Raw genomic sequence first — 26,296 nt, 5'->3', positions numbered from 1 at the left:
ATGGACTATTAAAAAAGTACTGGCCAGCCAGCAACACCCATGTTCCATGAGTGAACTTTTTTTTCCCTTTATTCATTCACAGGATGAGGGCATTGCTGGCTAGGCCACATTTATTGCCCAGATGTCAGTTAAGAATCAACCACATTGCTATGGGTCTGGAGTCATATGTAGGCTAGAGCAGGTAAGGATGGCAGTTTCCTTCCCTAAAGGACATTAGAGAACCAGATGGGTTTTTCCCCAACAATTGACAATGGATTCACCATCATCATTAGATCCTTAATTCCAGATATTTATTGAATTCAAGTTCCCCCATCTGCCATGGCAGGATTTGAACCAGGGTCCCCTGGGTCTCTGGATTAACAGTCCAGTGATTAATACCACTAGGCCATCGCCTCCCCATGTTCTTGCATCACTAAATTATTGGAAACCCTGCATTTAAAGTAATCTTTAAATCGAATGTCCACCTTCTGAGAAGAGTGTTTGTCTGCCACAGTCCACTAGCCACGGGGAAATTGTGTGTGATACAGTGAGCAGAGATCTGACACATTTCCACATACTACTTTGATCGGGACCATTCGATTTCTCATGAAATCCCAATCAGAAGATGTGAGATGGAATATCAGTGGACTATGAAAGAAGAGTCAAAGCTGTCCTCATCCAGGATTATCAATACTTTCTTTAAAGGGGAATACTGGAACAGAGAACGTTGGAATGTTTTTTTTCTGAGTGCTTTCACAGTGCTAATATCCTCAAGGCCTCACTGGTGAAGTGCAGCATTCCCACAGACACCTGGGAATCATTGGCCCAAGACACTGCAAAGTGGAGGAGGAGGGTGCGGGAATACGTCAGGCACCTCGAGATTTGCTACTGGGAGAAAATGGAAGCCAGGCAAAAACAGTGCAAGGAGCATGCTGCCACACCATCGCCCCACTCACCCCTTCCCATGACCACCACTTGTCCCAAGTGTAACAGAGCCTGTAGTAGCTGCATCGGTCTGTACAGACTCACCCTGAGAGCGGTGGAGAGTCATCCTCATCTGCAAGGGACTGCCAGTGATGATGATGAATATCCTCGTCAGCTGTAGTTGGGAACAAATAGCTCAACATAGGCCAACCAGAGAAGCTGGGGCTGCTTTCTTATGTAAAAGTGTGGGCTTAGCTATACAAATCTATTCAGCGGTGTCAGTTACATAAATTTATGCATTTATTTCTAAAATAATAGCCCATATCTCAGATAATGTGTGGCTCTTAAAATATTGCTATTAATATCTGACAACTTGATAGAGCAACTGGAAAATTTACCTTTTTAAGGGTTTCAAATTACGTATCTAACCTGGGAGTTGTCAGCTTGGACAGAAAACTGCTTATTTTTCACCGATCCCTGACAGGGATGGGACTTTAAGCTTGGTACTGGATTCTGGCATTTACTGGATCCACAATGTACTCAGTTCAAAAGTACTTCAGTTATTTATAATCTGTCATTAACTGACAGGATCCAGATATTTTCTTTCTTTGCCAGAAATTGGTGTGTTAAAAGGGTATTTCATTTTCAAAGGTAAAAGCTTGACAACTTATCTCTCGGCAGTGTTCATTATTAAGTGGTGTATTATCATGCTTCCATTTATACTTATGTAAAATTTGAGTTTCTAAACTTGTATTTTGGTCAAAATGTAAGATGTGGCTTATGTACAAATCAACATTTTGGAGGGATTGAAATCTACTCTGTCCCGTTACTATTGTAGAGTGTTTCTGCCAACCTCACCCTCAAAAATAGTACAACAAGAGCCAAAATATCTTTACTCTTGACTGAACAGCCATTGTCAATGGTCTACTATTCTATGATTTTAGAGGTTTACAGCAGGGGTGTGTTTGACTTAATCACTGAGTTGATGGTAACTGCAAAGTGTTTTGAATTTAAAAATTGGGATTTGAATTATTATATACAAGATTGACCATTTTTCATGTGTCTATACAGTTATTCAATCATGTATAACTTCTGTTTCTTCCTCTTTCAATTCAGCAAACGGCATCCATTTCACTTTAGGTAAGTATTTTGAAATCCAGTGCTTTTATTCCTAAGAATTTTTGGATAGTAAATCCTTTTTCTAACTGATAATTCTAACTCAGTGGTGCAGGTTCTGATTTTACTAAATGCTTCATTGTTAACAGATGTCTCTATTTCCTGTTAGGACAGATAATATTTACTCGGTGAAATATTAACTAAAGGATCCAAATTTCAAGTTTCATTGGAAGTGTGTACAGTCTTTTAAGCTTAGAGCAATAAAAAAATTTATAATCAAATGAAAACCTTTTTTGTTCCAACAGCCAAATATGAATGAGCATTTTCAACTTCATCCAATAACAAAATATTACATATAAAAAATTATTCTGCATCTTTTAAAATAAAGGATCCCAATGCAATTCAAAATTGGAATAAACATCAAACCATTGGGGGAGAAGCTTGGGAGAGAGCTGGCCTGATCTAAAAGATGGGTTTAGTGGAACTTGAAAAGGGAAGTGGGGGGGAAAAATGTAAAAGGAATCATCTCCAATGAAGTTGGCATCATTGTTTCAGGATGCTAGCTATGGGTGCCATGGTTGATATGACAAAGCCTGTGTTCTGACTCACACCCACATGCCCCTGCTTGCTAAGACTAGAACTGTCCTTGTTTGCCTTTAGATGCTTCCAGTGATTGCTTCACCACCCCTCAGGTGCAATCTATTCTGCAAGTTAATGTCTGCAGCAAGTTCCTCCTTTTTTAGTTAGAAGGTGGAAGTGACTGTACAAACTCCTGTCCTAGTGTTATTGTCATTATTTTCTTTGGCTTCAGTGTCAGATTTGTGATTTCCTTTTATTCTTTATTCATTCACGGAATGAGGGCTTTGCTGGCCAGGCCAGTTCGCCCATCCCCTAATTGCCCAGAGGGCAGTTAAGAGTCAGCCACATTGCTGTGGGTTTGGAGTCACTTGTAGGCCAGACCAGGTAAGGATGGCAGCTTCCTTCCCTAAACTCTGGGTTAACAGCCCAGCAATAATACCACTAGGCCATCACTTCCCCTTTTGTTGAGTTAGAAAATAGAGAAATACCAATATGGAGAAAGTAGTTGCCAATTTCAGATCATTAAAAATGAGAATCCAGAAAAACCACAAAATTATGTGCCATCAAACTCCATCCCACTAAATTTCACTTGTAAATAATAAAGCAACAGGCTTTGTGGTTTGGAGGTGCATCCATGGCAACCCTACTAGTGATATCAGAAACTCCATCAGGAGTTGGCTGGCCTGGCTTAGTGCCAGATAACTCCACGTAAAACGGTGCCCCATGACTCCATTACAAAAAGACACTCCCCTAAAAAGTAGTTTTAACTCTCTGCTTCTCACCCTTGCCTTTGGGTACTCAATCCATATCTTCAGTCTCTAAATGGGCTTTACTACAGCAGTTTTAACAAAGCACAAACCTATGCCACCACAATCCTGCATACTGACTGAACAGCTAGAATAGGAGCCCTGACCTAGAGAATCTCCCATTGCACCATCCCCTATCGAGTGTGGGCTCCAGCCTGGGATCTCTTCCCAGATGCATATCCACTTCCAGGTCAAATGCAGCCAGTGCAGACCTTGTTGTTTGTGCATTAATAATTTAACGGAAAAGTCAGAGGTATAGTCAAGCAGTTTGCAGATGACACGAAAATTAGTGGCTTGGTAAATAGTGAGGATAGACATAAACAGCAGGAGGAAAGCAAAAGACTCGTCAGCTGGGCAGAGCACTGGCAAATGGAATTCAACCCAAAAAAAGTGTCAGGAAATGCACCTAGGGAGGGCTAATGAGGCAAAGGATTACACAATGAATATTGGGACCCTGAAAATACTGAAGATCAGTGTGACCATGGTGTACATACTCACAGATCCCTGAAGGTAACAGTACAAATGGATGACATAGTTCAGAAGATGTGGGATCCTTGCCTTTATTAGCTGAGGCATAGAATACAAGAGCAAGGAGGTATGAAAACCCATATGAAACTGAATGAAACACTGGTTAGGCTATAACTGGAGTACAGTTCTGGTCACCACATTATAGGAGGGATTGTGATTGCACTACAGAGAGGGTGCAGACTAGATTTGCAAAGGATGCTGCCCAGTCTGGTGGGTCTGAGCTAGGAGGAAAGACTAGATAGGCTGAGGTTATTTTCCTTGGAGCAGCAAGAGTTGAGAGGACCCGATGGAGATGAAAGACATTATAAGGCACATCGATAGGGTGGATAGGAAGACAATCTTTCCATTCGTAGAGGGATCAATAACCAGAGTAGACTGATTTAAGGCATGAAGTGAAGGCTAAGAGGAGGGGTGAGGAGAAACCTTTTTCACTCAGAAGTGGTAGGAATCTAGAACTCACTGTCTGAAAGTGTAGTTGAGTCAGAAACCCTTGTAAGATTTAAGCCACATTTAAATATGCAGCTGTATTCCTATAGTCTCCATGGCTTTGGACAAAAGGCTGAAAAATTGAATTAGTGTAGTCAGATTTTCATTGAAGTGCACAGACATGATGGACTGAATGTCCTCCTTTTATATGCTGTAAGTACCTGAGTCACCTATGAGACTCCTGGTATGGGTCTGTTTGAATGATCAACTAATCCTGGACTTAAATCCTTAGAGAGCTCACTATGTCTGCTCACTGGATATTGATCTGTGCCAGACCTGTGCAATAGTCTATTGTGAAATAAAGGTATCCATGTGTTTGAAGGAAGCTCCACTTGGCCTTCAAATATTCCTTTCTGTCACACATGATGGCCATGTAGAAACTGGTGATTATCGATGAGCAAGGAATCTAGGCCCAGCTGCTGGAGTTTTCATAGTCAGGGTGGAATAGGCCAAATCCATAAATTGCCTGTTTCAATATTTGGGATTTTGAATAGTGTTAGAGGGGCAAGGAGAAAAAAAAAAGACACGATGAGTTTAAAGCTGACAGGTCTGACTTAAGAAAAAAGACAATATCCAATTGTACTACTTATGGTGTGGCCTTTATCATTTGTTATCATCAGGAGTGTTCCAGGCCATCAGCACAGCCTGCAGCAGGCTCTGAGCCTCACCTACTCTGCTGTACTGAAGGGGATGTAGAGTCCTTGCTGCTGTCCTGCTTTCTCGTGGTTAGGAGGCAGAAACAGCAGCTGAGGGAGAACATCCATCCAAACACTTCCCCCTCAACACCCACCACCCCTGACCCAAGATCCATTGTCTCCAAGGAAAGTCAGGGCCTTTTGTCTTGAAATAGGAGTTCTGATCCATTATGTCTGTTTATACTCTGTAGGTGATACCCTGGCTGTTATATTTGGGACCTTGTTTGGATGTACTGCTTTGGCCTTTGCGATTTATGTGCTGAAACAAAAAAGACAAAGGTGAGAACGTTGGAAGCTTTTTTTATCAATTTCAGAAATATGTAGAGAGACTTAGTACCACCACTTAATATATTTAAAAGTATACAAAACATTTTTAAGTGTATAAAGAAACAATGAGAATAAAAAAGATTGCTTACAACTGGCTGCTTTAATGAAAAGTAGAAAGGCACTGCATTATCAGACAGTTGTGATCCCAGTCATTGGTAATGCTGGACAAGTCTGATCCCAAAGACAAACCTGGCTTGGTGGATGGTAAGTTTTATTCTTTTGCAATTTCCTTATCATCGTGTACAGTCACAATACATGCAAAGATGCCAATATACATTTAACAAAAGAACTTTAGTTTATTGTACAAATAGCCGATTTTGAAAGAACTTATCATAAACAGCATAATAACAAAGATTTAATGCTTTTTCTAAGAAATGTCCTGTAGTGAAGTGAGCTATCACTTCTTTCTTCAGTTGAGTAAGAAATATCAATATGAAAATTCACAAGCATTTCCTTTGGCAACTGTCTACATGGTCACCAGATGTGATTCTCTCCATCTGTTCATGAGACACACAGACAAGCCAATACATTGACCTTTTCATCCCTAAAATCTAAGAGAAACTCTGGTCTTTTTCTAGTCCTACCTAATTTTAAATTTTACTTACTCATGGGTTGTGGCCATTGCTGGCTGGCCAGCATTTATTGCCTGTCCCTAGTTGCCATTGAGAAGGTGGTGCTGAGCTGCCAACTTGAACCACAGGAGTCTACATGCTGTGGGTTGACCTACAATGCCCATAGAGAGGCAATTCCAGAATTTTGATCCAGCAACAGTGAAGGAATGGTGATATACTTGCAAGTCAGGATGGTGAGTGGTTTGGAGCGGAACTTGAAGATGGTGCTGTTCCCATATATCTGCGACCCTTGTCCTTCTAGATAGAAGTGGCTGTGAGTTTGGAAGGTGCTTCTGAGGATCTTTGGTGAATTTCTACAGAGAATCTTGTGTATAGTACACACTACAGCTACTGAATGTCAGTGGTGGAAGGAATAGATACTTGTGGATGTGGTGCCAATTCAATGGGTTGCTTTGACCTGGAGGGTGGAAATTTTCTTGAGTGTTGTTGGAGCTGCACCCATCCAAGTATGTGGAGAGTATTTCATCACATTCCTGATTTGTGCCTTGTAGATGGTGGACAGGCTTTGGGGAGTCAGGAGGTGAGTTCCTCCCCACTGCATTCCTAACCTCTGACCAGCTCTTGTATCCACTCTTTATGTTGCACGTCTAGTTGAATTTCTGGTCATTGGTAACCCCCAGGATGTTGATAGTGGGGTATTTAGTAATGGTAACACCATTTAAATGTCAAGGGGAGGTGATTTGATTTGTCTCTTATTGGAAATGATCATTTGTGTGGCGCGAATGTTACTTGCCACTTGTCAGCTCAGGCCTAGATATTGTCCAGATCTTGTGCATTTGAACATGGACTGCTTCAGTATCTGAGGAGTCACCAATGGTGTTAAAGCAGCTTAGGACTTCTTTCCAGCTTTGGTGGCAATAGAGATGCCAAAACGAAAACTACCCTTCTGCTAGTGTGTTTCTTTTCCTTTATACTGAACTGAACCTGCTTGTAGACTTTAGCCTCTCTTCTTCCACAGGCTGTAAAACCTCGATTTAGTAAACACTTCAGCCACTATCTCCCCAAGTAACTTATCTAGTCGTTTAGCTTAGTCACATGTTTTCAGAAATTCTGTTTGAACTCATTGTTCAACATTACTTTCTTACCTATTTTTCTTTTAAAAGACAAGTCATCTTCACAGAACTAAAACTTAAAAGCTCATTAGTCTTCACGTTGTAAACAAAATCCCAAATAATGATGTAACATTATACACCTTCATCTCACTATGCAATTCAGGCTTCACTATTAGTTGAGTTCATTAACTGAAATAAAGCCCTAAAGTATCACACCTGTGTTTTTTTTTGAACCTGCTTGCTGAGGAGCATTCTTAGACTTGCACTTAATCTGCTTCCAACCCCTCAAACACTTTCACAACGTTTAGGCTGAATTGCACAAATCATGGTGGTGGGGTTAGGGGAGGTGCTAATTGATGACATTGAGGGCAGAATTGGGGGTGATTTCTTTACTCTCATTGCCACCCACACCCCCTCTATGATGTTTGCCAACAGCTTGGTGGAAGTCACTTTCCTGAGGATCCACTCCTCCCAAAGAAGGAGGCCCAGGCATCAATAGAAACAGCCAGTGCCCCAAGTGAGGATTTTCTAAGTATCTGTCTATCTCCCAGTGGAACTGCTGAGGTGGCAGCTGCTGGATCTCTGTGCGATCCAGAAACATTGGGGTGTCTCTCGCACTACCTGTTTTATTGAATGTAACTAACTTGGAGACCGCATCCACACATATATTACTGCGATGGTCTCGCTTCTGGCAAATGAGACCACCACTTGGTCCAGATATCTGAGTCTCGAAATCTGCAGAAAAATTCATTTGATAGTTTTGAAATTCACCTGCATCACATGGAATCATTTCCTTTCAACATGATGTAGAAAGCCGACTGAATGAAATGAATTAAATATCCCCAGAGGAGCTGCCCACACATTTTAATGTGCTCTGAGCTGGAGGTGAAGGGTCTAGGCCCGAAATGTCAGCCTTTCTGCTCCTATGATGCTGCTTGGCCTGCTGTGTTCATCCAGCTCTGCACCTTGTTGTCTCTTCCAAGTAGAAGTTTGTTCTCCACTTATTAAGTCAGGTTAAAGACAAAACATTTCATGTCAAAACTGTTAATTCTGAGACAACTGCCTTCCTTTCTGGAAGGCCAACCAAAATAGATAGCAATTTTTATCATCTTTCTTTAGTAACCCTCTAGCTTTTTAAAAACCTGATGCATTTGACCAAGCAAACTCAATTTTGAAACTGTTAGTATAATTATTCCCCTCTGGACCAATATTCCTTATCTGCCCAAGCCATATGCTATCCTCAGGTCAAACGCAAAAGCATTGTTTTCAGGCATATACTAGGAGTTACATTTTATCATTCATAGTCCATGATCTTATGCAGAATAGAAGCCACCACTTTTATAGTGTGCAACAGAATGGACCTTTCTATCAGTCACAACTCCCAGCAAATCCTATGGCATTAAATTCAATTGATGAAATAAATCTGGAATTGAAAGCTAGTGGCAGAAATAAAACTATCATCGATTCTCATAAAATCCCACCTGGCTCACTGATGTCATTTCAAAAGGAAATCTGCTCCCCTTACCCAGTCTGACCTGCAATGTGACTCTTAAACAGTCTCTGAAGAGCAGTGGACATGATCTATATGGACCTCAGTAACGTGTTTGACAAGGTTCCACATGGTAGACTGGTTAGCAAGGTTAGCTTGTAAGGAATAAAGGGAGAACTATCCATTTGGATACAGAACTGGCTTGAAGGTAGAAGACAGAGGGTGGTGGTAGAGGTCGCTTTTCAGACTGAAGGGCTGTGAACAGCAGTGTGCGACAAGCATTAGCGCTGGGTCCACTGCTTTTCATCATTTATATAAATGATTTGGATATCAACATAGGAGGTATGGTTAGTATGTTTGCAAATGACACCAAAACTGGAGGTGTAGTGTGAGTAAAATGGGACCTTGATCAGATGGAATAATGGTCTGAGGAGTGGTAAATGGTGTTTAATTTAGATAAATGTGAGGTGTTGCATTTTGAAAAGGCAAACCAGGGCAGGACTTCTGCGCTTAATGGTAAGGTCCTGGGGAGTGTTGCTGAACAAAGAGACCTTGGAGTGCAGGTTCATAGTTCCTTGAAAGTGGAATCTCAGGTAGGCAGGGCAGTGAAGATAATGTTTGGTATTCTTGCCTTTATTGGTCAGTACATTAAGTATAGGAGTTGGGAGGTCATGTTGCAGCTGTACACAGGACATTGCTTAGGCCACTTTTGGAATACTGTGTACAATTCTGGTCTCCCTGCTATAGGAAGAATGTTGTGAAACTTGAAAGGGTTCAGAAAAGATTTGCAAGGATATTGCCAGGGCTTGAGGGTTTGAGCTCTTGAGCTCTTGGGAGAGGCTGAATAGGATAGTGTTATTTTCTCTGGAGCGTCAGAGGCTGAGGGGTGACCTTCTAGAAGTTTATAAAATCATGAGGGGCATAGATAGGGTGAACAGCCAAGGTCCTTTCCCCAGGGTGGGAGAGTCCAAAACTAGAGGGTATAGGTTTAAGGTGAGAGGGGAAAGATTTAAAAGGGTCCTGAAGGACAACTTTTTCATGCAGAGTGCAAGTATGGAATGAGCTGCCAGAGGAAGTGGTGGAGTCTGGTACAAAAAATTACAGCATTTAAAAGGCATCTGGATGGGGATATGAATAGGAAGGATTTAGAGGGATATGGGGCAAATGCTTGCAAATGAGACTAATTAATTTAGGATATCTGGTCGGCATGAACATGTTGGACCAAAGAGTGTGTTTCCATGCTGTACATCTGTATGGTTTTATGACTCTAAATGGTTCTACGAAACCAATCCATTCAGCAAATTAGGGATGGGCACCAAATGGCAGCATCATTCTCAGCTCTGCAATTATTTAAAAAATGAATTAATCCTTAAATGTCAGTAAACAGTAGAGTTTCTTCAATGAGTAGATCGTGTCCTCTGACAATGATATTTTTAACAAACAAGTGGAGTGCCACAGGGATTGGTGCTGAGACCCCAGCTAATCACCATATATAATTGATTGGGATGAGGGAACAAAATGTAACATCTCCACGCTTGCAGATGATATGAAGTTGGGTGGGAGGGTGAACTGTGATGAGGATGCAGAGATCCTTCAGCATGATCTGGACAAGCTGGGTGATTGGGCAAATCAATGGCAAATGCAGTATAATTTGGATAGATGTGAGGTTATTCACTTTGGAAGCATAAACAATAAAGCAGATTACTACCTGAATGGCTGTAAATTGGGAGAGGGGAGTGTGCAGCAGGACCTGGGCGTCATTGTGCACCAGTCACTGGAGGTAAGCATGTAGGTGCAGCAGGCGGTAAAGAAGGCAAATGGTATGTTGGCTTCATTGTGAGAGGATTCGAGTACAGGAGCAGGGATGTGCTGTTGCAGTTGTACAGGGCCTTGGTGAGACCACACCTGGAATATTGCGGCAGTTTTGGTCTCCTTTCCTGAGGAAGGATGCTCTTGCTCTTGGGAATGCAGCGAAGGTTTACCAGGCTGATTCCGGGGATGGCGGGACTGACGTATGAGGAGAGATTGACTAGGTTGGGATTGTTTTCACTTGAGTTCAGACAAATGAGGGGGGATCACACAGAGACTTATAAAATTTTAACAGGACTGGACAGGGTAGATGCAGGGGGGATGTTCCCAATGGTGGGTGTGTCCAGAACCAGGGGTCACAGTCTGAGGATTCGGGGTAGATGATTTAGGACGGAGATGAGGAGACATTTCTTCACCCAAAGAGTGGTGAGCCTGTGGAATTCATTATCACAAGAAGTAGTTGATGTTAAAACACAATGTATTCCAGAGGTGATTAAATATAGCATTTGGGGTGAATAGGATCAAAGGTTATGGAGAGAAAGCAGGATTAGACTATTGAGTTGGATGATCAGCCATGATCGTGAAGAATGGTGGAGCAGGTTCAAAGGGCTGAATGGCTTCCTCCTGCTCCTAGCTTCTGTTTCTGTTTCTAACGGTAAACATTCTTCACTTGGTTAAAGCTAGCAACAAAGTCAACAATGGAATTAAGACCTGTATTTTCCCAGCCCTGTGAGCAGCAGGTTTGGTGCTGCCTGGGTAAAAAGGTAAAGCGTGTTGGGTCAGCTCTCTGATGTACTTGAATTCTGTTTAATGTTCCCAAGCCATGCTGGGAAGCAGGCTGCTTCAAACTCTTGAAGGGTTTCCCCTCTGCTCTGTTCTGAGGGACCCACCAGCTCTCGTCCACGTAATGCTTTATTTCTATCCATATCTCCAATGGCAACTCAAAGGAGGCATCCTCCTGATCTGCCTCATTCAGGCCCAATTCTCCTGTTAGAGCTTCGAGAGCTGAAGGCTCTGATTGGTCCTGCAATATCTAGAGCTTGCCTGTGTCTCTCTTTAATAGGACAGCCAGCATGGGAGAACTGTACCTGGCTGATTGCAGGTAAGTGTGGGATTGGGACCCCCAGTGTCATGGTCCCAAGGTCTTTAGAAACAATCTGTATGAAACCTCAAAATTGTGTTTATTTTGTAATGCTATCTGCAATCTGAATGCTGCCATTAGGAGGCCAGTCACTGTTTTGCTGAGACAGATGGGATCATGGAATGTATCTCACCCTCATCAGCCAAATATAGGTGTGCTGTTCCTCCAAAGCTGGCTAGGTCAGGTCTGCAGAACTGTGTCACAGCCAACTGTTAAAGCTGTTAACATTGATACAAACCTTTAAGGTCTGTCCAAAGATTCAGGCCTAAACTGAAGTGACAGGCAGTTCTCATGCTGCCATCCCTACCCAGCACTCATTCAACATCGTTATATCAACTGAATCCCATGTAGCGCAAGGGGAAAGAAGTCTCTTGCTGGTTACTTGCAAAAACTACATGCGTTCAACCATGACGAATGGAGTACAGGGCAGTTAGGTCAAGGGGTTTAAGGATGATCATGTTCTAAAACTTGGTTTATACTGACTATGAGATACGTTATTCACACTTCCTGGCTTTTTATTTTTGTGCTTATATCTATTCATTCATGGAATGTGGGCTTTGCTGCCTAGACCAGGAGTTATTATTGCCCTGGAGAAAGTGTTGTCAGGGCCCAGTATCCAGTGCCTCCACCCTCTTCTTAATATCATGTGGAGTGAACTGAATGGCTGAAGACCAGCATCTGTGATGCTGGGGACGTCTGGAGGAGGCCACAATGGATCATCCACTTGGCACTCTGGCTGAACATTGTTGCTTAATCATTTGCACTGATGTTCCAGGCTCTCCTGTCATGGAGTATGGGGATGTTTGTGGAGCCTTCTCCTCCAGTGAGTTGTTGAATTGTCCATCACCATACATGACTGGATGTGGCAGGACTGCCGAGCTTAGATCTGATCCGCTGGTTATAGAATTGCTTAGCTCTATCACTTTCTGCTTATGCTGTTTGGCGTGCAAGTAGTCCTGTATTGTAGCTTTACAAAATTGACACCTCCATTTTAGGTATACCCAGTGCTGCTCCTGGCATGCCCTCCTGCACTTTCCGTTCAACTATTGATGGCTTGATGGTAATAATAGTGAGGAATATGCTGGGTTATGAGGTTGCAGATTGTGTTGGAGTATGATTCTGCTGTGGCTGATGACCCACAGTGCCTCATCAATGCCCAATCTTGTTCTTTTAGAAACAAAAACAGAAATTGCTGGAAAAGCTCAGCAGATTTGGCAGGATCTGCAGAGAGAAATCAGAGTTAAAGTTTCAGGTCCAGTGACCTACCCTCAGAACTGAGTCCTTAAATTCTGAGGAAGGGTCACAGGACATGGAAATGTTAAATCTGATTTTTCTCCACAGGTGTTGCCACACCTGCTGAGCTTTTCCTGCAATTTCTGTTTTTGTTTCTGATCTCCAGCATCCGCAGTTCTTTCGGTTTTTACTGAGTTCTTTTAGATCTGTTTGAAATCTATTCAACTTGGCACGTTGGTAGTGCCACACAACAAAATGGTGGGTGTCTTTACTATGAAGATGGGACTTCATCTCCACAATGTCAGTGTGGTAGTCATGCCTACCAATACTGTCATGAACAGCTGCATCAGCAACAGATAGGTTAGTGAGGATAAGGTGAAATGTGACTTTTCCCCCTTGTTAGTTTCCTCACCGATTGTAGCAGACCTAGTCTACCAGTTGTATCCTTAATGTCTTGGTCTGTCGTAGAGCTATCGAGCCACTCTTGATGATGGACATTGAAATTCCCACTTGCCTGGATGAGTGCAGCCCCAACAACACTCAAGAAGCTTGACACCATCCAGGACAAAGCAGCTGCTTGTTTGGCACTGTACCCACAAGCATCCACTCCGTCCAGTACCAGTGCTCCTTGGCAGCAATGTGTACCATCTAGATGATGCACTGCAGAATTCAGGCTTCTTTGACAGCACATCCTAAACCCATGACCTCTACCACATAGAAGGTCAGCAAATACATGGGAACACCATCATCTTTCCGAATCGCACGCCACCTGACGTGGAAATATATTGCTTTCCTTCAATGTCATGGGATCAAAATCCTGAAACTTCTTCCCTATCAACATTTGAGTGTCCTTAGACCCCATGGTCTGCAGTGCCTCTGGGAAGCCACTCCAATGGCAGTAAATGCTGGCCCAGCCAGTGAAGCTTACATCCTGGGAATCAATCAGAGAAAAGCCCAGAATATGTACTGTACCCTTGTGATACCCAGTGTATCCTCTAATCAGTATTCAAGATGCAGGAGGTTCCTCAGCTGAGTGGAGCCAGGGACTGGGCAGTGATGTGGTCAGCAAGAGATTTTCTTGCCCATGTTTGACCCAATGTAATGAGACTTCATGGGATTGAGTCAATGTTGAGCACTCCCAAACTGTATACCATTGTGCCAGTCCCTCTACTGGGTCTACCCGGTCAGTGGGGTTGGTAATCGTGACGGTGGTGTCTGGGACATTGTTTGTAAGGTATGATTCTGTGGATATGACTGTGTCTAACATTTTCCTTACTAGTCTGTGAAACAGCTGTCTCAATTTTGGCACTAATCCACAGATGTTAGGAGGGAGTATTCTTGCCAGGTTCAACAGGACTATTTATAATAAATTTATAATTTGTAATTTCCATTGCCTTAGTTGATGCCATATGGGCCATCCAGTTTCATTCCTATTGCAGAGTTTCTACAGCATCTAGTACATTGACCGAATGGTTTTATTTGCATAGAAGCCTAGAAAATGAATGTCAATGGCCAGTTTTGACAATGGGCATCAGTCAATCATGTTCAAGATCTCATATAATATCCAGTGCATGTTATTGGATAGTGAACGGAATGAAGCAAGCTGTTTACTGATTTGAGACAACAAGGTGCAGGGCTGGATGAACACAGCAGGCCAAGCAGCATCATAGGAGCAGAGAGGCTGACGTTTCGGGCCTAGACCCTTCATCAGAAAAGGGGGAGGGGAAGGGGGTTCTGAAATAAATAGGGAGAGAGTGGGAGGCGGATAGAAGAGGGATAGAGGAGAGGATAGGTGGAGAGGAAACAAACAGGTCGAAGAGGCGGGGATGGAGCCAGTAAAGGTGAGTGTAGGTAGGGAGTTAGGAAGGGGATAGGTCAGTCCAGGGAGGACGGACAGGTCAAGGGGGCGGGATGAGGTTGGTCGGTAGGAGATGGAGGTGCGGCTTGAGGTGGGAGGAGGGGATAGGTGGGAGGAAGAACAGGTTAGGGAGGCAGGGACGAGCTGGACTCTCTCCCTATTTATTTCAGAACCCCCTTCCCCTCCCCCTTTTCTGATGAAGGGTCTAGGCCCGAAACGTCAGCCTCTCTGCTCCTATGATGCTGCTTGGCCTGCTGTGTTCATCCAGCCCTGCACCTTGTTGTCTCGGATTCTCCAGCATCTGCAGTTCCTACTATCTCTGTTTACTGATTTGTCTCCTTTTCTTAGCCCAAAGGCATAGACATTAGTTGCTTATGCTGATTCAGCTGTCAGAATGTGATTTAGCACAGATCAGCAATCAATGACCTTCTGATCTGCATGTCTGAGGCACTTGCGCATCAATGTCCATTGATGCAGATAACTCTTATCTATTGGAAGTATTGTTAAAGAGGAAGGGCAACAAAATTAAAAGTTTGAATGTCAAACTACATTTCCAACTTGGTGAATCTGCATTCTTTGTAAAAACACACCAATTTTCTATTCTCTTTGATTCCTGTTACAGCAATTTTTCACTTCTCCTTATTACAAATTTTTTTTAATAGATCAAACACTGAAAGAGGACAGAAGGTAATTTACAAACCTGCTGCTACAATGGAAGCATGAGAACACAATGAATCAGTTTACCAGCAGAAAACCTGGAATCAAACCTGGATGTTAGAGCAAAAGTTAATGATTCAGCGAGAACAAATTATCTGTTTATTATCTACGCTGTTCAGAACTTTAGACGTGGCTCAATGCAATTTGAAACTGTGTTTCTGAATAACAAATATTTCGTGCAGTACTAGGAAGAAGTCATGCTTTAATAAAATACTGCATTGTAATATGTTACGATCTGAATGCAGTGCAAAGAAATGCAGTACCTAAACAGCAGAGCTGTACAGCACTATAGCAATTCCACTGAGGCTGTTGATTGTTCAGCTACTAGGAGACTGGTAAACAATTTTGATCAGTTGTATAAAACAATTAATTTTAAATGAATTATTGTCTGTTTTTTTTATATGCGACGTGTTATATAAGGGCACAATTTTATTTACTGTATGACACAGGATGTCTCACACACACGTTTGGTGGTGGAGGATAATGTTGAAGAGTGCTTGGGTATATTTAATTAACACAACTGCAGAAACAGGTTGAACTGTAGAAGGGTCTAGGCCCGAAACGCCAGCCTTCCTGCTCCTCTGGTGCTTCTTGGCCTGCTGTGTTCATCCAGCTCTGCACCTTGTTATCTCAGATTTTCCAGCATCTGCAGTTCCTACTATCTCTGAACTGTATATCCGCCTGGTGAAGTATAATTTTGGGACGAAAAGGATGTGCACAGTGTGTTTGTATTTTTGTTTTAGTTTGACCTGACAACTTTTTGTAAAGTGATATAAAGTCAGTAGTAATCTATACTGGAAAAAGCTGCGTGATGGTGTCGAGAAATCCTTTTAAAAGCATTATTGTGAACCATAACCGACAGCAATGACTATATCTCAATGACTCAACAAAGATTTTTTTTGGAGTAAAGGACAACTGTAAACACAAATCAAGAGATCACCCTCAGGATAGTAAGACTATAACTTGCATTTTCATACAATGTTTTATGACAAAGTCCCAGGGCTTCATAAATTTGACTAATCGCGGAAATATCTTCCAAGGAAATTCAGAAAAGTTGATCACCAGCCAGATCATAAAAATGGGTTTTCAGAGATGTGGAAAAGGAGAAGTGGTCTAATGAATGATTTTCAGGAGGGTATTTGAAGTTTTTATTCATTCATACTGTTGTTGCTGACAAGGCCAGCATTTATTGTGCATCCCTAATTCAGAACATGGTAGAGATTAACCCTCAGATACCACTGTACTCTGTATGGTTCACAGGGAGAGTTTCGTGACTTTGACACAGTAACAAAAAAGGAACAATTACATTGTTTTAAATCAGGATGGTATGTGACTTGGATGGGTGTTGCTTGTTCCCATGTGAGGTCTTCCTAGGTGGTAGAGGCCATAGGTTTGTCATGTACTGTCAAAAAAGCTTAGTGAGTTGTTGCAATGATTCTTGTAGCTAGTATACCCTACTGTCACTGTGCTGTGGTGCAGGGAGTGAATGTTGAAGGTAATGGATGGGGTGCCAATCAAATAGTGACGTTGTCCAGGATGATGTCAAGCTTCTTGAGTCTTATTGGAGCTGCACTCAGCCAGGGAAATGGGGAGTATTCCATTACATTCCTAACTTGTGTCTTGAAGATGATAGCCATGATGTGGAGGTGCCAGTGTTGGACTAGGGTGGGACAAAGTCAGAAGTCACATGTTACCAGGTTATAGTCCATAAAAGTTTATTTGAAATCACAAGCTTTCGCTTGTGATTTCAAATAAACCTGTTGGACTATAACCTGGTGTCGTGACTTCTGTCTTTGTAGATTATAGGTTTTGAGGAGTTTGGAGTTGAGTTTCTTGCCACAGAATGTCTAGTCTCTGACCGGCTCTTGTAGCCACTGTGTTTGTAAGACTGGTCTAGTTGTTTTATTAATTATAGAACCAGGATGTTGATGGTGGGAAATTCAGTAATGATAATCCCTCTGAATGTCAAGAATAGGTTTGATTCTCTTTTATTGAAGATGGTCATTACCTGGCACTTCAGTAGCAAACATGTTACCTGTTGTTGAATTTTCAGAGTTGACACAGATTACTTTCAGTAATTAGGAAGTTTTGAAAGGAACTGAACATGATCAATGAACTTCCCTATTTCTAACTACGTATTGGATTGTTTGAAGCAGCTGAAGATGGTTAGCCAAAGAAAAATATCCGGAGGAACTTCCAACATTAGCTATGTGAAATGGAGGGTTTTTTGGGGCAGCACGGTGGCTCAGTGGTTAGCACTGCTGCCGCACAGTGCCAGCAAACTGAGTTCAATTCTAGCCTCAGGTGCATTAAGATAGATAAATCCCCTGGGCCTGATCAAGTCCATCCTTGTACATTGTGTGACTCTGGGCAAGAAATTGCAGAGGCCCTTGCACAGATTTTTGCTTCATCTTTAGCCACTGGTGAAATTCCAGAAAACTGGAGGGTGGATAATCTTGTTCCATTATTTAAGAAAGGTAGCAAAGACAAGCCAGGGAACTACAGGCCAGTGAGCCTGACATCAGTGGTAGGCAAGTTATTGAAGAGGATACTGAGGGACAGGATCAAGCGACATTTGGATAGTCAAGGTCTGTTTAGGGATAGTCAGCATGGATTTATGCACGGGAAGTCATGTCTAACAAACCTTTTGGAGTTTTTCAAAGAGGTAACCAAGAGGATAGATGAGGGTAGGGAAGTGGATGTTGTCAACATGGACTTTAGTAAGGCCTTTGACAAGGTCCTGGACGGCAGGCTAGTCACGAATGTTAGGTCGAATGGGATCCAGGGAGAGCTAGTCAATTGGATTCAAAATTGGCTCAATGGTAGGAAGCAGAGTGTGATGATTGAAGGTTGTTTCTCGGACTGGAGGCCTGTGACTAGTGGTGTGCCACAGGGGTCGGTGCTGGGACCTTTGTTATGTGTTATTTACATAAATGATCTGGATGTGAATGTACAAGGCATGATTAGCAAGTATGTGAATGATACAAAATTAAGAGGTATCATTGATAATGAGGAAGATTATCAAAAATTACAGCCGGATCTTGATCAGATGGGTAAGTGGGCTGAGGATTGGCAATTGCAATTCAACACAGATAAGTGTGAGGTGTTGCACTTTGGAAAGTCAAACCAAGGTAGGATTTATAGAGTAAATGCTAAGGTTCTGAGGAGTGTAGTGGAACAGAGGGACCTAGGAATAGTGCGTAGTTCATTGCAAGTGGCATCACCAGTGGACAGGGTAGTGAAGAAGGCATTTAGCATGTTGGCCTTCATCGGTCGAGGCATTGAGTGTAGGAGTTGGGATGTTATGTTACAGTTCTATAAGTCATTGGTGAGGCCACACTTGAAGTATTGTGTACCGTTTTGGTCACTCTGTTATAGGAAAGACATAGTTACACTGGAAAGTGTGCAAAGAAGATTTACGAGGATGTTGCCAGGACTAGTAAGCCTGAGTTTTAAGGAGAGGTTGGCCAGGATAGGACTTTATTCCTTGGAACATAGGAGAATGAGGGGTGACCTTTATTGAGGTGCATAAAATCATGAGGGGCATAGACAGGATGAATCCATATAGTCCTTTTCCCAGGGATGGGGAATTGAAAACTAGAGGGCATAGGTTTAAGGTGAGAGGGGAAAGATTTAAGAAGGATCTGAGGGGCACCTTCTTCACACAGAGAGAGTGGTCCATATATGGAATGGGCTGCCAGAGAAAGTGGTTGAGGCAGGTAAAATAGCAATATTTAAAAAACATTTTGAGAGGTACATGGATTTGAAGGGTTTAGAGGGATATGGACCAAATGCAAACAATTGAAACTAACTGAGTTGGCACCATGGTCAGCGTGGGACCATTTGGAGCCAAAGGGCCTGTTTCCGTGTTCTTTTACTCTATGACTGTCTGTGTGGAGTTTGCATATTCTCCCCATGTCTGCGTGAGTTATCTCCAAGTGTTCTGGCTTCCTCCCACAGTCCAAGGATGTGTAGGTTAGGTGGATTAGCCATGGAAAATGCAGGGTTGCAGGGTTAGGGAAGGGAGAGGAGTCTGGATGGGATACTCTTTGGAGAGTCAGTGTGGACTTGCTGGACTGAATGGCCTGTTTTCACACTGTTGGGATTCTAATTCTAACTTCATTTTGACTTAGCATCCTTCCCTTCTTCCTCACCTTTGATGGTCTTCATTGCCCTGAAAAGGCTTTTCATATAAATTAGTCAATTGGAAAACACGGGTGATTTCATGAAGGAAAGAAAAATATCAGTTTTGGATTCAAAGAAGAAGGGGAAAAATATCCTGCAGGAAACCGAGGGCTCTTGCAGTGCTGCGGCAGTATCTCTATCTCTGAATCCAGAGGTGTGGATTCACATCCGAGCCATTTCAGATATGTGCCATAATGTATCCAATCAGGTTGATTGGAAAACATATCTATCCTGGGAAACCCCTGCAGCAATGTCCTGGGGCTGACCAATCATCCTTGGTGTTAGGTGTGATTCCAACAGGGCTCCTTAACGTGAGTCATTTGTTGTCTTAATTTCAACGGCAGCCATTCCCAACATACCTCTGGAATTTAGCTCTTTTGCCTTTGTTTGGACCAAGCAAGGAACGAGATCTAAAGTCAGGCGGCTTCAAAGCTGCCAATGCAGATGCAAAATAAACAGGAGATAGACTCAACTCTTTTCCACAGAGGGTTGCAAAAGATGTGTGGATGGATGCAAGGCTGAAGGAGGCTGCAGGGTAATGTGAGACAAGGTGTGCCAGGATACAGACAAGGAGTTTATAGTTTTAATATTTGGGTGGAGCCAGTACGGGGCAAACCAAATCAGGCTGAATTTGGAGAACCAGTAACTAATTACCCTGCTTTCGTCAGATACTACTTTGGATTCTAAGTGACTTTTTGAAGGAATTGTTTTGACCTCTAATTCAGAATTGAACAAACAAATGGTCAGCTTTTTGAAATATGAGGTGGTTCATGCCAATGTTCGAGATTGTGGTTGAATAACTTTTCGCACACTTGCTTTCATTGCTCAGACATTTTGAGTATAGGAGTTGGGTCGTCATGTTGAGGTTGTACAGGACGTTGGTGAGGCCTCTTCTGGAGTATTGTGTGCAGTTCTGGTCGCCCTGTTATAAGAAAGATATTATTAAACTGGAGAGGGTTCAGAAAAGATTTACCAGGATGTTGCCAGGAATGGAGGGTTTGACATATAAAAATTATCTGGAAAGGTTGGGACTTTTTTCACTGGAGAGTAGGTGGTCGAGGGGTGACTGTATTAAAGTTTCTAAAATCATGAGGGGCATAGATAAGGGCAAGGGTCTTTTCCTTAGGTGAGCTCAAATCTAGGGTCCATATTTTTAAGATGAGGAAAAAGATTCAAAAAGGACACAAGGGGCAACTTTTATACACTGATTCATGTGTGGAATAGACTACCAAAGTGGTGGTTGGAGACATTGTTACAACGTTTTAAAAGACATTTGGATAAGTTCATGAATAGGAAAGGCTTGAAGGGATTGAAGGGATATGGGCCAAGTACAGGCAGGTGGGACTAACTTAGTTTGGGAACATGGTTGGCATAGACTGGTTGGACTGAAAGGTCTGTTTCCATGCTGTATGACTCTGACTCTCTGAATAAAGAATTCAACTAATAAAGTTCAGTCCCTGACAAGTGCCTTCAAGTTATTGATTTTTGTTTGCAGTCTTCATTTGCCTCTAATTATAAAGGCATTCCAATGTTAGGGAAAAGAAACAGAGTTGGGGCTGAATTCTAACCTGGCGGAAAGCTTTGCTTTGGGAAAGGCTGCAGGGAGGGCAGGGGTATAAAACTGAGACAAATGGCATTACATCAGGGACTAGGGCTGGGGGGGGGGGACATGGGGCAAGCATTTAACTCCAGTGCATTAGGCCATAAGTACACAGCTCTCCTGAGAGAGCAGGATGCCAATGATTGTTTTGCTAACCACTTCAGACTGGAATGTTTAATGGTGTATATGTCACTGGTTACTCTCAGGAGGTAGCAGCACCTTGGTGGCCTACAGCTTCACCTGCTTCATGTTTACAGCGGACTCCTCCAATTTCTCGAATTGTGGCGAGTCTGCTTTTAAGGTCAACGATTCTCCTGTTTATCAACAGCCACAGGGTGCATCATCTGTGTCCAGGGATTGAACCCCCTAATCCGGACTCTCCAGTATCTGTGGAGAGAAGGCAGAGTCAATGTTCCAAGTCCAGTGACCCTTCATCAGAACTTAGTTGTCAGACCTGCAGAGTTCCTCCAGCAATTTCTGTTTTTTTATTTAAGATTTCCAGCATCCACAGTCCTTGGATTTATAATTGTGGATTCTCCAGTGTTATTCCTGTCTCCCTGTTAACTCTTTCTTAACTTGTAAAGTGTGAGTCAGCAGGTTTAAAAACCTTACCAGTCCCACCAAGTATCTGACCTACATGTGCTGTGTCAGTGCATGTTCAGGAGGACTCCACACCTTGAATCACCAGATCTACCCATTCAAGGTAGGGTACCTACCTTGGACACTAAGGCCCCCACTGCTCTTCCAAGAAAACCAAGCCCAATACCTTCTAACAGAAGGACCATTAACTTATGATTTTTTGTAGGGTAGATCTACCACAGATCGCACTGAGAAGGAAACAACCTTTGCTATATTTCAAGATATTTACGATGCATTTTTCTGGTACTGGAGTTGATGTTTACTGCCAGGGTAAAGGGCATGGGAGCACTAGTGATTGCACCGAGTCCCAGTGTCAGCTTTTAGCACTCCTGCTCACCATCTGCTATTACCAATGGTGCTCCCCATGGTTAGTGGAACACTGTTATTCTTGCCCTGGTCAACCAAAAAAATCAGTGCCCATTTAGGTTCATAGTGAAATTATTCCATCTGAAGGAGCACAAAATATCATAATTTTCTAATCGAATTTGTCATTTCTTACAGTTTGCATTTACTTTGATCGAAGTTTCACAATTCTCCAAAATAAAGTTCTTTTTTCCTAGATTTTATTATTCATAATTTTTTTCTAACACTTTCTGCTCCTTCACTAGTGAAACAGAATGGTGTAGGTGGCAGTTCACAGTTGTATCAGCAACATTGTTTGAGATGTTGATAGCAAATTTAAAAGCTAAGGAGAATTGCTGCTTCTCTGCTTTATCTGGTATAGGCTAAATGGTGGGAACAGATGGTGCACACTCAAAACCACTTGTAGATTTGCTTAATCTCCCACGGAGGACGTAGGCTGGAGATACTCTCAATATGGTTTTGCTTCCTGATTTTCATCTTTTATATTGTTCCTAAATACAGGAAAGAAATGACTGTGAAATAACTTCAATCAAATATGTGTTTTCACAGATCAAAAATAAATCAGTGTGTTCATAATCAGTAAACTTCACATTAGATTGCAATCTAATGTTTGGGAATGGGACAATTGTACTGCCTTCATAAACTGTCCCATTTCATGGCAAGAGAGGAGCCTTCACCTTACATTTATAGCTTATGAGATGCTTTATTGAAGTCACATATGGAAACATGGCAGCCAATTTGTACACATTAAGATCCCACAAACAGCAATGGGATACATGACAAGGCGATCTTCTTTGTCGACGGATAAATGTTGGCCTGTTTACTGGAAGAATTCCTTTATCCTGTTCAAACAACACAGTGTTATTTTCACATCCATCAAAACAACAGACCACTGCAACAATGGGCTGGGGCTACCCTGGAGGGAACAGTGAAGAAAGGAGATGTAGTTGTTCAAGGAGACTACACAGTCTGGGACACATTCTAAAGCCATCATTGTGAACCCCACTCAGTTTGACACTTGCTTGATGCCAAGATAAGGGACATCACAGACTGGATGCAGAATATCCTGCAAGGAAAAAGGAGCAAGACAAAGGCTGTGGCTCACATCAGTATCAAAGTCATAGCAAGTGTAAGTGTAACAGCCCTTGGATCAGAGGATCAGATTTGCAAGATGTAGAGAGGAAGTTAAAAAGTAGACCATAAAATATCAAAGCAGAATTAGGTCATTCAGCCTAGAGTCTGCTCTGCCATTCAATCATGGCTGATGTGTTTTTCAACCCCATTCTCCTGCCCCCTCCCTGTAAGCTTTGATCGACTTACTAATCAAAAGGTTAAGTAGGACATTGAAAGTAGAAATCTTTGGATTACTCCTAGTGCCACACGCTAGTAATAGTAGCAGTAAGAAGAAACGGGAGAGTAAATGCATTACCTGAGACATTGGGGCAATTGGCACATATTTGAAAGGGGCAGGTTGCAACCCATCAAGACTGGAACCCAGTGTTTTCATGGGGAGGTCCATTAGTCTAGTTGGTGAGGGTTAAGGTGAATTTGCAGGGGATTGGGAGCAGCATTTAGAAAAAGATGAATGAAATGCATGAAGTGAGTCTGTTAGCAAGAAGAAGCTTGTAATCTTTCTTCAGAACAGACTAAGAAGGCTTATGAAGAGCACAAGTTAAGGAGCTGAGCATAAAAGTAGAAAAGTTTTGCTACAACTATTTAGTGTATTGGTGTAACTGCACCTGGAGTACTTTATACAGTTCTGGTCAACTTACCTCAGAGGAATACATTTGCTTGGAACCAGTTCATAGAAGATTCATTTAGCTAATTCTTGGGATGAAAGGCTTGTCCCTAGATGAAGGTTGAGTGGGGTGGGTTTTATATATTGGAGTTTAGAAGGACAAAAAATCTTTTTGCAACACCCACAATTCTGATGCTTGACAAGCTGACAGGATATTTCCTTTTGTGGGGGAATTGAGATATAAAAATAATGGGTGTCCCATTTAAGATGAAGAGGAGAAGGAGTTTCTTCTCTCAGAGGGTCATCATTCTTTGGCATTCTTTCTCCACACACAGCAGTGGAGACTGAATCATTAAATATATTCAAAACAGAAAAGTAGACTTTTTTTTTAAATTGACAAAGCAAAAAGTTATGGATAACAGGCAGAAAAGGGACTTTCAGACTACAATTAAATCAGCTACAATTTTATTGACTGGTAGAGCAGGTCTGATGGGCCGAATGGTTTCCTGGTCCTTTTTTAAAAAATCGGAGGGGTCCACAAAACATGTATTTGTGTTTGCAGTTCATCAAACTTATAATGCATACAACTGCGTGACTATGACATCATGGAGATGACGGAAAAGTGGTTTAAAATGTTAAGGATTGAGCAATTAATGTATGAGAAGATCAAGCATTAAAAAAAAAGGTGAAGGCAGCAAAAGGGAGATAAGGTGGCAGTACTGATTAGAAAGTAAATTGTGGTGTTGGACAGAGTGATTGTCCTGAAGTAGGCAAGAACAGAATCCAGTTGTCGTGAAGAAAGAAAAATATAATCACTTCGCTGGGGTAATGAAGGCGACAGTATGAAGGTGTATAATGCATACAAGATTAATTTTTCAAGTACCTTAAATTGACCTGGGGAGCAAAGAGGAAAATTATACTGGCAAAGAGAGGAATTGAGCACAGAATATCATTAATCATAAAAAAACCCAAATATCTTTTAACATGCCAGTTCAAGTAGTAAGGTTGGGATGAGCCCTTATTGGGACAAATAAAGTGATTTCTGCTTAGAGGTCACAGAATCACTGCTTAGATCCAAGAGAGTGTGTCCTGGTATTTTAAAGGAAGTAGCTATAGAGATAGTTGATGCATTAGTATAATCTTCCAGGCATCCTTACGTTCTGGAAACATTTCAGAGGATTAGAAAACTGCCAATGTAACACCATTATTCAAAAACAGACAAAAAAAACCGGTAACTATAGGCCGTTAACTTAACATCTGCCATTGGGGAATACATAAAGGATGTAATAGCAGAGTGTTTATAAATTCATAATAAAATCAAACACAATCAGCATGGTTTCATGAAGGTGAAATCATGTCAGATAAATTTATCACACTTCTTTGATGGGATAGCAAGTGGGAGAGATAAATGGAAACCAGTAGATGTAATATATTTGGATTTCCAAAAGCCCATCCAAGAAGGTACCAGACATAAAGCTTTGAAGGCATGGTTTTTGATTATTAGTATGGGTAGAGGATTAAAGGGGGCATTTTCAGGTGGCAACCTACAATTAGTGGAGTGTCAGTAATCGGTGCTGGAGTCACAATTATTTACAATATATATTAATGACTAGGATAATGAGAGTGAATGTACTATTGCCAAGTTTGTGCATAACACAAAAATAGGCGTGCAGGCACGTAGTGAGGGTGACACAAAGAATCTACACAAGAGCATGGACAGGTCAAGTGAGTTGTCAAAAACTTAGAAGATGGAATATAATATGGGAAAATATGAAGTTATGCACTTTGCAAAGTTGCTGGCTTCTGACTGGTAAGTAACTCTGTGATGGGACTTCTGTTACCAGTTGAAATCCTACTTCCAGTTTATTAACAGCCCATTTGTCAGTAAATGTCTGTGGGACGGCCTATATGCCCCAAGGGTTAATCCTGATCTACCTCCATTACTTTGTGGCTGGGAACAAAGAAGCCAGCACCTCATAATTCAGCCCATTCCTCATTCCTATGTATTTTTCTTACTCTCATCCAAGGTAATTTTCTGTCATCCTCAGTGTGATACTATTTAAACCCTTTAGCCCAAAATTGGTTCCTGACTTTACACTCAACAAATTGCAAGATATCTATTCTTTGTCATCACACCTCTATGTTAAACTAATCTTTTTACTCTTACTTGCCTCCAATTTCATCTTGGTCCAATTAACCAAGCCACCCTCAGAGGTTTGATAAATCCAGTTACCCTATTATCCTCATAGGAGCAGAGAGGCTGACGTTTCGGGCCTAGACCCTTCATCAGAAAAGGGGGAGGGGAAGGGGGTTTTGAAATAAATAGGGAGAGAGTGGGAGGCGGATAGAAGAGGGATAGAGGAGAGGATAGGTGGAGAAGAAACAAACAGGTCGAAGAGG

At 42.0% G+C, this 26,296-nt stretch overlaps 1 protein-coding gene across 1 annotated transcript in view; it reads left to right on the top strand.

Moving 5' to 3' along the window:
• The window catches only part of ca9 (carbonic anhydrase IX), a 103,340-nt gene extending 87,588 nt beyond the window's left edge, over positions 1–15,752 (top strand). Inside the window, exons 10-12 of the mRNA XM_048605280.1 lie at positions 2,020–2,043; positions 5,305–5,392; positions 15,317–15,752. Coding sequence (XP_048461237.1) covers positions 2,020–2,043; positions 5,305–5,392; positions 15,317–15,377 — 173 coding nt within the window. The 3' untranslated portion in view covers positions 15,378–15,752. The remainder of the gene's footprint in view (positions 1–2,019; positions 2,044–5,304; positions 5,393–15,316) is intronic.
• The last annotated feature ends 10,544 nt before the right edge of the window (positions 15,753–26,296 follow it).

The sequence above is a fragment of the Rhincodon typus genome, chromosome 1 (assembly GCF_021869965.1).
Source record: "Rhincodon typus isolate 14 chromosome 1, sRhiTyp1.1, whole genome shotgun sequence".
NCBI classification, from domain to species: Eukaryota; Metazoa; Chordata; class Chondrichthyes; order Orectolobiformes; family Rhincodontidae; genus Rhincodon; species Rhincodon typus.
The sequence above is the reverse complement of the archived record's forward strand: the minus strand, read 5'-3'. Positions and strand labels throughout refer to the sequence as shown.